This window comes from Myotis brandtii, unplaced genomic scaffold, assembly GCF_000412655.1.
Source record: "Myotis brandtii unplaced genomic scaffold, ASM41265v1 scaffold134, whole genome shotgun sequence".
Taxonomy (NCBI): Eukaryota; Metazoa; Chordata; class Mammalia; order Chiroptera; family Vespertilionidae; genus Myotis; species Myotis brandtii.
The window spans coordinates 865,365-877,543 of record NW_005354756.1 but is presented as its reverse complement, the minus strand read 5'-3'; the positions used below and the strand labels follow the sequence as shown (position 1 = coordinate 877,543).

General features: G+C 55.3%; 1 protein-coding gene and 1 long non-coding RNA gene across 7 annotated transcripts in view; one reads left to right on the top strand and one right to left on the bottom strand.

Annotated features, from left to right (window-relative positions):
• TRAK1 (trafficking protein, kinesin binding 1) overlaps window positions 1-12,173 on the top strand; it is a 60,016-nt gene extending 47,843 nt beyond the window's left edge. For 3 of the 6 annotated variants that reach the window (XM_014534905.1, XM_014534906.1, XM_005860396.2), the window contains exons 13-15: window positions 486-833; window positions 8,036-8,138; window positions 10,973-12,173. In XM_014534905.1, the coding sequence (XP_014390391.1) occupies window positions 486-833; window positions 8,036-8,138; window positions 10,973-11,771 (1,250 nt within the window). In that variant the 3' untranslated portion in view covers window positions 11,772-12,173. Of the gene's footprint in view, window positions 1-485; window positions 1,023-8,035; window positions 8,139-10,972 lie in introns of those variants that run through there. The other 3 variants (XM_014534908.1, XM_014534907.1, XM_005860397.2) reach the window with 3 other exon arrangements.
• LOC106725076 lies at window positions 2,117-2,457 on the bottom strand. Its single transcript, XR_001360952.1, has 2 exons — window positions 2,418-2,457; window positions 2,117-2,278 (listed from the first exon to the last, which is right to left on the bottom strand). It is a non-coding gene; the product is annotated as an uncharacterized LOC106725076 (long non-coding RNA).
• Window positions 12,174-12,179: the final 6 nt, after the last annotated feature.

The window sequence follows — 12,179 nt, the reverse complement described above, 5'->3', positions numbered from 1 at the left end:
TCTTTCTGCCTCTCTCTCCTTGTGGCACCTGGGCTCAGCCTGGCATTGCCCAGCCTGCTCTGCTGTGTCCCCCTGTCCCCCGCAGCGTGTGCTCCACGGTCAGACAGGCTGTCCCCGCCCCCGACACCTTTTGTGTCGGTTTTGCTTATTTTTTTACCGCTTCTATTTCTAAAGTGTTGGATCTGGGGGTTGACATCAGTTGATTTAAAATAAAGGGTTTGTCCCAAACACAGTATGGCATGAATTTTACTTAAAAAAAAATTGTTTTTTAATTCCTTAAATCGGTGCCCCTTCCGGGCGTGGTGGGTCTTAGCTACTGTTACAGAGGGAGGGGGAGGCAGCTCCCCCGTGTCCCTCCCAGGGTCCGCCTGCTGCAGGGCTCGGGTCCTGCTGGGGCCCCGAGGGTGGCGAGCGGCTGTCGGCTTAGACTTGCATCCTAACCCTCTCTTCTCCCTGCCCCCGTTGTCCGCCTTCTCTCCTGCAAGGTTCTGCCACCCTTCACCACTGGCAGCAGTTGGCCCAGCCTCACCTCGGGGGCATCCTGGACCCCCGGCCCGGTGTGGTCACCAAGGGCTTCCGGACGCTGGACGTAGACGTGGACGAAGTGTACTGCCTTAACGACTTTGAAGAAGATGACACAGGTGACCACATTTCCCCCCGGGGCCTAGCTACCTCCACGCCAGTGCAGCACCCAGAGACCTCAGGTGAGAGGTCCCGAGCGCACGTGACTGTCGCAGGCGGCAGAAGCTCCCCGAGCCGGCCTCAGGCTTTCCCAGAAGAGATGCAGGAGCCAGCGGCCGCAGAGGAGCAGGAGGAGGAGGAGGAGGGGTCTGGTGAGGGCACCGAGATAAGTCCTGTACACCCGGCACCTTCACCGGAGGCAGAGTTCTGGGCCATTCTCACCTCTGTTCCGAGCTCCATCCGTAGTGGCTCTCTGTCTGTAGCTTCCGCGCGTCCGTGTGGGTGATGATGGAAGCATTCCCATTGCGCAGCTCTGTTTCTAACACACAGTCCGATGCCTCCTTTCGGCTCCAGTTAGTCCAGCTGTAGCACTCAGTACCTCCTGGACACATCCTTTCTGTAAACACACACACGCACACACACACACACACACACACACACACACACACACTCCTGTTAGGGGTCTCTCCCCGTGTCTGAGGGACAGATCCTTGAGTTCCCTGGCCATTTCCACACTGAGCTGAGCTGAGCTGGGCAGTTTCAGGGAAATGAGTTCCGGATCGTTGCGAAGGTGAATGAGACCCCGTTACCTGCATGCTGCATCGGAGTAGGAGAGAGCCCAGAAAGTGTGCGGGATTCTAGACGCCCCTCGGTCAGCCTTTGTCCTTTTCTAACTTGGATGCAGGTATCTGTGCCCCTGCCCAGCATGTTTGTTCGGAGTGGGTTTTTAAGAAGTGTTGTAGCCATGCTCCTGAACCACACCAAGCCCGAATGACGGCAGGAAGCTGTTCCAGAGAGAGGCGCAGGATGAATCTGGAAAGCTCATGGCTCGTCTCCCCTCTAAACCCTCCCACACTGTCCCAACAAGCATGAAAGCCATGGCCGTGAATTCATAGAACTGCCCACGTCCCAAGTGCACTGGCTTGAAAAGCTTCGTGCTCGGGGCCTGGGATCCAGGGGCCATGGGGTTAGGATTTGCCAGACCCCCAGGACCTCCTGGCTGCTTGGCTAGGAAGGCAGGGAAGCTTGGTATGGGATAAGGGGAGAGACCCAGAAAAGGAAGGATCAGCCGATGTCTTCCTCCTCATGACAGTCCCAAGAGACCAAGCCTGAAAAGAGGATGTTCACTCATCTTGGTGGGTCTTGACTTTCTTTCGTGAAGGCCGCCACATTCCCTGTGCAGTGCAAGGCCGGACAGGGCCGTGGTTCCCGGCAGCATCTGCCAGCCCCTGGCTGAGTTCAGAGACCTATGGCCAAGGGACGTTAGGGGGGGGACCAACTTTTTTTTTTTTCTCTCTAACATAAACTTTAGAGGTCTCATCGAGTTCAAAGGATTTGTTTAGCAAACAGGTTTCTTTGTGGTTTATTTTCTTTTCTGTAGCAATTAAGTTACCAGATTAAGCTTGGAGGGGACGACCATGCTTGTTGTGTAGGATCTTCACACTTAAGAGGGGGAGCCCAGCGCTGTTGTTACCTCCCTTTGTTAGGGGCACCAGGAAGGCAGACAACAGTTCAGGAAACAGCGTGGGCTGACCCTTGTGGCTGACGTGGGAGGGAATCACATCGCGTGTGAGGGCCCCTCCCTGCAGCCCTACACCTGCGCGCTGTTGTTACCTCCCTTTGTTAGGGGCACCAGGAACCAGACAACAGTTCAGGAAACAGCGTGGGCTGATCCTGGTGGCTGACGTGGGAGGGAATCCTGTCGCGTGTGAGGGCCCCTCCCTGCAGCCCTACACCTGGAACAGGGGTGTATCTGGAAGTGGAAAGAAGCACCTTTAAGTTGTACAGAAGGAGTACAGCTCAGCAAGTCAGCTGAGAGAGAACTGCTCTCGGAAGATGGAGGGAGAGAGGGGGCCAAGGAGGAGGCCTGAGTCCTGAGGGCTTTTCTTACTGAAACGGAGGCGTAGTTCTTGCTTCCTCCCTCCATACTCAAACCCGGCAGCAGATCCATCCCAGCCCCTCGGGGCGGTTGGAAGTGGAGTGAGCGTCCAACAGAAGTGTGTGGATTGCTGAAGGGGATTTAGGAAAGGTCTGATTGTTTAGACCAGAGTTTTCAGGAGCTTGTTTTCTGGGTGAGGTGAAAAGCTCAGTGCAGAAAGGAAAGGCACAGACAATGGTTTGGCTCTTTTTTTTTCTCTATTATTGGGAAGGACAAGACCCTTTCAATTCCTGGAATGAAAGAAGTAAGTCACTCTGAATACTGACCCTAGAGGCCCCGAGGGGCACTAGGCACACAATCTTGGAGTCAAGGGTAGACACTGAGCTTCAGCAGGAAGGCCTGGGCATCTTCCGTCTTGGCGTTTGTATCCAGGCTGGTCTGGTCCCCACCCTGGTCCACCCTCCATGCTCCGGCTCTTGTGTCCCAGGAGCTGCCACCTGCCTGGGAAGACTGAGTGGGGAGAAACTTAGAAGTGATTCACCTTTTTTTCTTGCAACTGATGTTGTAAGGAAATTGGGAAGTCTTTACATCAGGCACTTTTGTCTAGAGTCTGCTGTCTCATGGAGAAAAAGTTTTGAGTGCATATTGAAAAAAAAATTTATTAACATATTTTCATGTATTATTTTTGTATCATTATTTGCTGTGTGTTTTTTATAATCCCATGTCTTGAAAACGATGAGTCCTTGTTTTCATATTTGTAAACAATTTAGATAATTAAAGTGGATTGTTTAAAACAATTTTAGATTATAGTTTTACTTTATTTCAGTGACATTTTATGATTTAATTCATCTAGAAAGGGCACTTTATCAGAAGAAAGAGTTTGCTTGTCTTGCTTGTGCTCTGAGTTTTATGTAGTCATGAGCAGGGAAGAGCCTGTGTGTGGTAAAGGATTAGATCAGAGTTTTTAAAGTATGCAGCTATGATGGTAGATGTTTGGACAGACAGTTCAGTTGAATTTTCTTGGATGCCTTGATCTTTAAAGGGAGAAGGAAGTGAGATAGAAGAAAGTGAAGATCAGTTTTATTTTAATACTCAGACATGTGGAGCCCATTTAAAGGGGAAGGGGGTATCCTAAAATAGGCTCCTACAGGTATACAGATCACGGCAGCCTTCGGACAGCGGCCGTGGGGGGCTGTGCCTCATCTCTGGTTGCATTTTCTATCTGGCAGCTGTGTGGGCTCATGTGAGGGGTCCTTTAAGGACCAGATGCCACAGTGGACTTTAGAGAGGAAAGTTTCTGCTGTCCCAGCACCTTACCAGCCTGTCCTCCCTGTGGGTGAGGGAGGACGGGCACCATTCAAAAGGACTGACGTGCATGAGCTGGTGTGTACACATCTGACCTCGTGGCTGGCCAGACTGAAGAGTTCCAGGCGTCCTCCGTTCCCCACCAGAGTGTACTTGCCTTGTCCCGGCTTTCTTCCTCTTCTCACCATTAGTGCCATGGGGAGAAGGTGGGCTTTCCTGCCCATCCCCCCTGGAAGCCCGAGTTCCATCAGCAGCAATCACCAGGTCTCTGTGTCAGTCACCAGGTCTACGTAGCAATCACCGAGTCTATAGCAATTACCAGGTCTACTAGCAATCACCAGGTCTACTAGAAATCACCAGGACTAGTAGAAATCACCAGGTCTAGTAGAAATCACCAGGTCTAGTAGAAATCACCAGGTCTAGTAGAAATCACCAGGTCTAGTAGAAATCACCAGGTCTAGTAGAAATCACCAGGTCTAGTAGAAATCACCAGGTCTAGTAGAAATCACCAGGTCTAGTAGAAATCACCAGGTCTAGTAGAAATCACCAGGTCTAGTAGAAATCACCAGGTCTAGTAGAAATCACCAGGTCTAGTAGAAATCACCAGGTCTAGTAGAAATCACCAGGTCTAGTAGAAATCACCAGGTCTAGTAGAAATCACCAGGTCTAGTAGAAATCACCAGGTCTAGTAGAAATCACCAGGTCTAGTAGAAATCACCAGGTCTAGTAGAAATCACCAGGTCTAGTAGAAATCACCAGGTCTAGTAGAAATCACCAGGTCTAGTAGAAATCACCAGGTCTAGTAGAAATCACCAGGTCTAGTAGAAATCACCAGGTCTAGTAGAAATCACCAGGTCTAGTAGAAATCACCAGGTCTAGTAGAAATCACCAGGTCTAGTAGAAATCACCAGGTCTAGTAGAAATCACCAGGTCTAGTAGAAATCACCAGGTCTAGTAGAAATCACCAGGTCTAGTAGAAATCACCAGGTCTAGTAGAAATCACCAGGTCTAGTAGAAATCACCAGGTCTACTAGCAATCACCAGGTCTAGTAGCAATTACCAGGTCTAGTAGCAATCACCAGGTCTACGTAGTGTACTTGCAGATAACCTCCAGCACAGTCTGCAGGGGCCTCTGGGCCATCGCTGGAGATGGGATGGGGGTAGGGTGCCAGGCACCCCCATGACTGGTGCAGCAGCAGGATCCCAAGCACCCAGTTTTCCAGTTGGTACCAGGTTTCACAGGCCCCCAGAGGAGCCTAGCACTCGGAACCCTTTCCCAAGTGCACCTCTCCAGGCAGAAAGAGACACGTTGGATGGATCAGAGAGTGGTGAGCAGGGTGCCTGTCGCCCATACAAGCCCTCCAGCACCCACTGCAGCTGCCCAAAGGGCATGTGCTTGCGCGTGCCAGGCTTTCAGAACAGAAATCCACACACGCACCACCGGTATGTAGTTCACCAGCGTAGACCTCGAATAATCCAGGACTCATTAAGTGTAAAGGTGATCTCAGATCGATGAGGATTTTGTGCCAGTGTCAGAACCTGGGGAAGGAGGAACACACCAAACTAATGGAGGACTAGGGGCTTTACTGGGCAGTGTCCCTTCCTTCCTGAATAAAATCCCGATGAAGCCCGTTTACTCTTTCCGCACAGCTCTGAGGAAAAGTCAGGCTGAGAAGAAGAAGGAAGGCTTAAGTAGGAAGTCAGAGCACTGAGTCCAAGAACCCGTGTCCTCGGAGCCCCGAGTGAGCAGCACCGCGGGCAGGGCCCCGTGCGGTGGGGACAGGGGACTTTAGCAGTGAGCCGCCCTGCCCCTGCCCTGTGTCTTTCCTATGAGGACAGCTCTCTCCTGCTCGCAGGGTGGTAGGAACCGACCCGGAGCTGTTCCGTGGCCGCACAAGGAGCCCCGGGCGACTCACTCACTATCCCTGTGTTGTGTCCCAAGGAAGGGAGGTGCTGCAGCGGCCGGGCAGGCGGTGGTGACACATGCGGAGAGAGCTGACGGGTCCCGGTGTCCCAGCGGTATTTCCAAGGGGTCGAACCTCTGGCTTTGGCACTTTTGATGCGGGTTGATCTTCCTTGGTCTTCTCAAGCCATCTCTTACTTCTGGGGGACAATGACTTCCGAATTTTAGCAGCCTTTTCCTCTCCGCAAAATCCATTTGCATTCGATGGGTTTTGCTTCTGCTGATGCAACTGTGTCTCTGAAATGTCCATCTCATACCCCCTGTTGCAATCGAAGGTCCAGATGTGATGGGGGAGGAGGAAGTGGGCATCGAGTCCCTTTGATTTGATGTTCTGGCCATGCGTTTCAATGGGGCGCGCTTCTGGTTTCAAATCCAGCCTTGCTTTTGTTTGCCATCTTCTTCAAATGTTATCTGTCTTTCACTTCTTTCGTCTTAATAACTTCCGTGTACCGCCTTTTCCTCCCCTCCCTCCCGCCCGAATAACCCCCTGCGTTATTTGGGTGCCTTTCTCAGCTGTTCTGTTGCTTTTGTTTCTAGACCTTGTGGCAGGCAAAGACTCGTGATTGTTCGGTTGCCTTTTTTCGTAGCTTATTCCATTTTTGTTTTGCTCGCAGCAGTTTCTCGGTTATCCGAGTCCCTAAGCCATTCCATCTATTGGTTGAGCAGCACAGATCCATAAAGGCTATTTTTATGTGCCGCCCCCCCTCGCCCCCCACCTTGGCCTGGAGCTCCCTGTGGTTGAGAGTTTGCTTCCGTGGCCGTGGCACTGGCTGCCACGCCAGGGGCCACGGAAGCCTCCCTTGACCCAGAGAGACGGGTCGGACCATAATAATCAGGACGAACCAGTCCCGTGTTGCTCCTTGAGTCACCGCCGCCATTTTTGTGCTCTGGCTCTGTCCTGCCTGCCTTCAATTTGCGTGTCTCCAACATTTTTTGTTTATTTGTTTCATCTGGTTTCCAGTTGGGGTTTTTTTTTGTTTTTGTTTTTGTGTTTGTGTTTTTAAAGACACAATCACTCGTGTGGATCTGGGTCTGGAGCACCAATTTCTTCTGTTTTGCCTTCCTTTTGGACAAATCCAAGAGAAAACTTGCCATAAAGAGCTGGAAGATTCTCATTCGCTGCCTTTTGAATCTTCAGGGTGCTCATGGCCTCTGATACTTGAATCCGTTTTCTCCCAGGAGGTCTCTGGGGGCTGAGCTGCTGCAGGGGGTGGGGGCGGGGCGGGCAGGGGGTACCTGGGTCCTTCATCATGCATGCTAGTTGGAGCAGCATTTTTTTCCTTTTTTATTTTATTATTTTTAATGTTTGAGTTATGAACGAGGATGACCTCTACAATCATGATGTCTCCTGTAGACCTCACCACCCATCCCTCACCAGCCTGCTGCTGCATGGTCCCTACGCTTCTGTGACCCATTCTGCTCCAGCTCACAGCCTCCAGCCGCCTTAGCAATAACTCTGGGGGCCTTCAAAAGGAAGTCAATGGGAGGAAACTTGTTGCGTCTCATTTTCATTAAAATCAGGCATCCTGGAGACGCAGGAAAGCAGCCCGGGTGGGGCTGGTGCTGCCGGCATCGCCATGTCAGGCAGCACCACACACAGCCCCGGGGCTGGTCTCAGCCACGTTGTTGCTGAGGCAGCTGAGCTCTCATGTCCCCGCTGCAGACCACAGACAGGCAGTAGTGGAACCAGCCTGCCCACGCCACGCCCCTTTTTGTGTCAGCAGAAAAGGGAGCCTGTGAGCCTTGCCCTATTTCCAGGGGGCAAGCGCCTCTCCCCACCCACCCCGTGCCCCTCCCTCCGTTTGGCAGAGCTTGGCACCCATTGGCCAGTGGAAAGCAAAGCCAAGCCACAAAGACAGAAGCCGATTCTGACCTCTGAAGAGGGAAACCAAATTGACCCCCACGGGCCTCTTAGCCCCTCACACTGGATCCACTACTGACCCGAGAACGCGATGCGCAGCCCTGTCCGGACTGGGTCGGAAGCTGGGGTCCGGTGCCCTGCACGCCAGTGCTCAAAAGTGTGGCTGCTTTTGAGGGACCGCCTTCGAGCCAGAACATTTGCGTTGCGCCTTCCTGGCCCAGATCCGGTTAACAAGGTGGCTCATCGCTTCTTGCATCTGTTGAGGGCCGAGCTGGAGCTCTCCTTTTCTCCTGGGTGTACTTGGATGCGAGAAATATGTTTTGTCCCTCCCCCTCCTCCAATCTAGCACACCACCCTGGGAAGTGCATGTCGCAGACCAACTCCACCTTCACCTTCACCACCTGTCGCATCCTGCATCCTTCAGACGAGCTCACGCGAGTCACGCCAAGGTAAGGGACCCCAGGCCTGGGGGGGGAGCGGGGCGGGTGAGGTGGGGTGAGGTGGGGGCTCTCCCTGCGAGACGTAATGCCGAGGAAAGCCCAAGTAGAGAGGCTCATTCAACACTGCCTTGTCCAGCTGACGCCATCTCGTAAGCGCCTGCAGGCTCCTGTACGGGGTCCCGTGTTTCCGTTTGTCCTGAGGTCCCTGTTAATTCAGATCCAGTCAGATAGAGGCTGGACCACCTTCTGTTGCACTTTTCGTTGGTCATGGAAGATTCCCAGGCCCGAAGCCCACGTCTACCGGCATTTTACCCCAAAGTTTGCCAGTAGAGCCCACAGTTTCTTCCCTGAGCCCCCCAAACCCTTGTGCCCCTGCAATAGACCACAGGAACCATGCCCACAGCCCCACTGATTGAAATGATCACATTTGGAGACCGGACCACGTGCCCAGCGTGGCCCATTTCCCTCCGGTGCCTCCGAGAAGCAGTAGAAGTTGGCACCTTCTGGCGAGGGGACTTGTATGGCACGGGGTGGTCTGCGTGGCTTGATTTCAGGCCTTCCACAGCTTCCAGTGAAAGGGAGTGACCTGTTTTCTCTGTGGTGCAAGATGCCAGGGGGGTGAAGGTAAAGCCGAGAAGGAGGGAGGCGAGCAGGGCCAGCGTGGAGGGAGCAGCCGCCCCGAGGCGCACCCTCAACTCTGAATAACTTTCCGCAGGTCATGTGAGGAGGACGGCGAAGCAGCCCCATGCCCCGTTGAGCTGAGAGGAGATGTAGGGCAGACAGTGAGCCCACGGGCGAGGCAGGGGGTGAGCACACGCCAGCCGTGCCTGCCCTGGCAGGGCCACGTGGAAAGGGCTGTGTGTGCACGCGTGGCCGCCACTAACCTGGGACTTAGGCGTGGGTGTGTCTCTGTGGTTGCGCCTGGCTAACTCGGCTTTGATGGTGGAAACCCCTAACCATCTAAACCCCCCAGTCGAGCCGAGTGCCAGCACTAATACAGGCCTAACCGAAGTTCTCACCGGAAGGGATCTCCACATGGTAGCTTATCTTCCCCATCTCCCTTCCTGCCTCCGGACAACCTGGCTTTCCCCATCCTCTTAGGATGAGATTGTGTTTCAAACCGTGGGACAGGGCTTCCTCCTGGGGGAGGCTGGCACCTGGCCTGCACGCCCACCTGCATCCCCAGGGCCGTGTCGGGAACAGGAAGCCTGGGAAGTCGGGAGCAAGAGAAGGCTTCTGCCTGGGTTTGAAAGAATGGCAGCTCAGAACAGAAGGAAACGCCCCCTAGGAATGGCCCTGGAAACAAGATGTCCGGTCCAGAGCCTCTTCGCCCTCCGTTGCTTGTAGATCAGTATTTTGTAGAATTCCACCTGCACCCTTTGAAGAGGCCACCTTTTAACCTTAGGAATCGCTGTGGTTTCTAAGCTCATGTCCCCGAGTGCCCCCCGACCACCAGCATCCTGACCTGAGCTTGGGGGGCGGGGCTGCTCGGTGTGCCTCTCCCTGTGCTGACCGGTCAGCAGCCAGGTCACCTGAGTGAGGAGCCGGATGATGCCGCAGCTTGGACCTGCCTGTGATGGTGCTGCCCGAGGGGTGGGGCCCCCGCTGTGGTCATTCTGGGAACCGGCTCCGGAGCGTGTCCCCTTCCTTCCCTTTCCCTACGTTGGTGCTTTGCCCAAGGTATCTGGTCCTTCCCCCCGTCGGGCTGAGGAGAGAGGGCCCGGCCCCCAGCTCCCAGGACCACCCAGCTGGCCTGCTCCCCGGGGGCACCTGCAGTCACAGCCACATGCGTGGGCGGCGCTGGGCAGGTCTCGTGAGACTGTTGGGGTGCTGCTTGGCCCCTTGGCTGTTCCTGTAGCAGCTGCACACGGCTCCCGTGCCCGAGTGGCCTCACCCCTCCGTCGCAGCTGCTAGAAGAGGCCCCTCCTGTCCTGGAAGCAGACAGCTAGGCCTTCCCCCTGCTGGGCCTCTACACTGTCTGTCCTCATTCCTGGCCCCAGCTTCTGGAACATAGTGGGTCCTTAGCATGACGCGAGTGGACGTAGGAACCTTTGCTGTCCTTCAGTAATAGGTCTAGACACCCACTGGGCCTTTGTCTATGTGGCTCCATTGATGCAGATCTGCTAACACAGCATGGCTTCCCCGACCCCGTAACTTCTCTCGTCGAGTTATGGATTTGGGCGACCACGGGGAGGACTAGGTGCCGCTCCATGCAGAGGAAAGAGCACTGTCCTGGGAGTCAGGGGGCGGGGTCTGCCGCTGACTTGATATGCACCTTTGGCCTCTGTCTCCCCGTTGCCCAAGGGCCCCCTACCTGGATGTCCCGCCTGCTCTGGCCATTCCGAGATAAACTCATAGCCCGTAGTCTTGGGTAACTTCTGCCCTCAGGGAAGTGGGTAGTGGGAAGGAACTCTGGAGTTGGAGTCAATTTGGGGGGGAAAGAAAACCTCTCTGTCAAAGGGCTTCCTCCCCCATTTGGGTTCACGATACTTGGGTTCCATCCAGGGTCTTCCCCTTCCTAGCTGAGTGACCTTGAGTGAGCCACCTGACCTTGAGCCTGTTTCCTCACCGGCAAAGGGGACAGTTATGTGCACCCTGTGCAGCTTCCTGTGAACTGAAACCGTGCCCCACCCCCGCAAGGGAATCCGAGCCCTCCGGGTGAGGGGGGCTCAGACAGGGAAGGAAAGGGCCATCCAGGAGCCTGGACGGGGCGGGGGGGGGGGGGGGGGGCGGGCATCCTCTCATCATGTCCTAGGCCCGCCCTGCACCCCTGCAGGAAACTGCCCCTTTCCCTGGTGCTCGGGGCATTTTCTGATGGATGACCCCTTGTCTCTTCCTGTCAGCCTTAACTCAGCCCCGACTCCAGCTTCTGGCAGCGCCAGCCACTTAAAGTCCACGCCGGTGGCCACGCCCTGCACACCCCGGAGACTGAGCCTGGCCGAGTCCTTCACCAACGCCCGTGAGTCCACGACCACCATGAGCACGTCGCTGGGGCTGGTGTGGCTGCTGAAGGAGCGGGGCATCTCGGCGGCCGTGTACGACCCCCAGAGCTGGGACCGGGCCGGGCGGGGCTCCCTCCTGCACGCCTACACCCCCAGGATGGCCGTGATCCCCTCCACCCCGCCCAACTCGCCCATGCAGACGCCCACGTCTTCCCCACCCTCTTTTGACTTCAAGTGCACGAGCCCGCCCTACGACAACTTCCTGGCTTCCAAGCCTGCCAGCTCCATCCTGAGGGAGGTGAGGGAGAAGAAGCCCGTCCGGAGCAGTGAGAGTCAGACGGACGTGTCTGTCTCCAACCTCAACCTCGTGGACAAAGTCAGGAGGTTTGGCGTGGCCAAGGTGGTGAACTCAGGGCGAGCCCACGTCCCCATCTTGACTGAGGATCAGGGGCCTCTCCTCTGTGGGCCTCCGGGCCCCGCACAGGCCCTTGTCCCTGGAGGCCTGGGACCCGAGGGCCTGCCTCTCGGATGCTCCACCGTCACGAGTGCCATCGGCGGGCTGCAGCTCAACGGTGGCATCCGGCGGAACCGCAGCTTCCCCACCATGGTGGGGTCCAGCATGCAGATGAAGGCCCCCGGGACTCTCACCTCGGGCATCTTGATGGGTGCTAAGCTCCCCAAACAAACTAGCTTGCGGTGAGGGTGGCAGCGGGGCCCTTCCTCGGAGGAGACCAATCTTGTCCTTCCTCCCTCGCTTCCCCCACCTGCACTGCGCTCTCTCCCTCTTCCCTCCTTGCCCATCCCCTCCTGAGCTTGACAAATCAACCTCGTGCCTAATGGGGGAAGAGTGGAGACTTTGTAAAATGTGTACATAGGACTTGGAGACCAGTATCCGACCTGCCCTTCCTTCAGATCCCGCGGGCAGTGCCCCTGCACTGTCATTGCTCTCATGAGGACTTCACCTGTGCTGGCCTGGGGGCTGGGCAGGCCCGTGTCTTTTCCTCCTTCTGTCCTTTGAGAAGCACTGAAACTCCCCAGGGCATTCTTATCCCATGGATAGGAAACTGGGGAACTTGGGGCTGGCTGCCAGTGTGCCCGTCATGAGCTG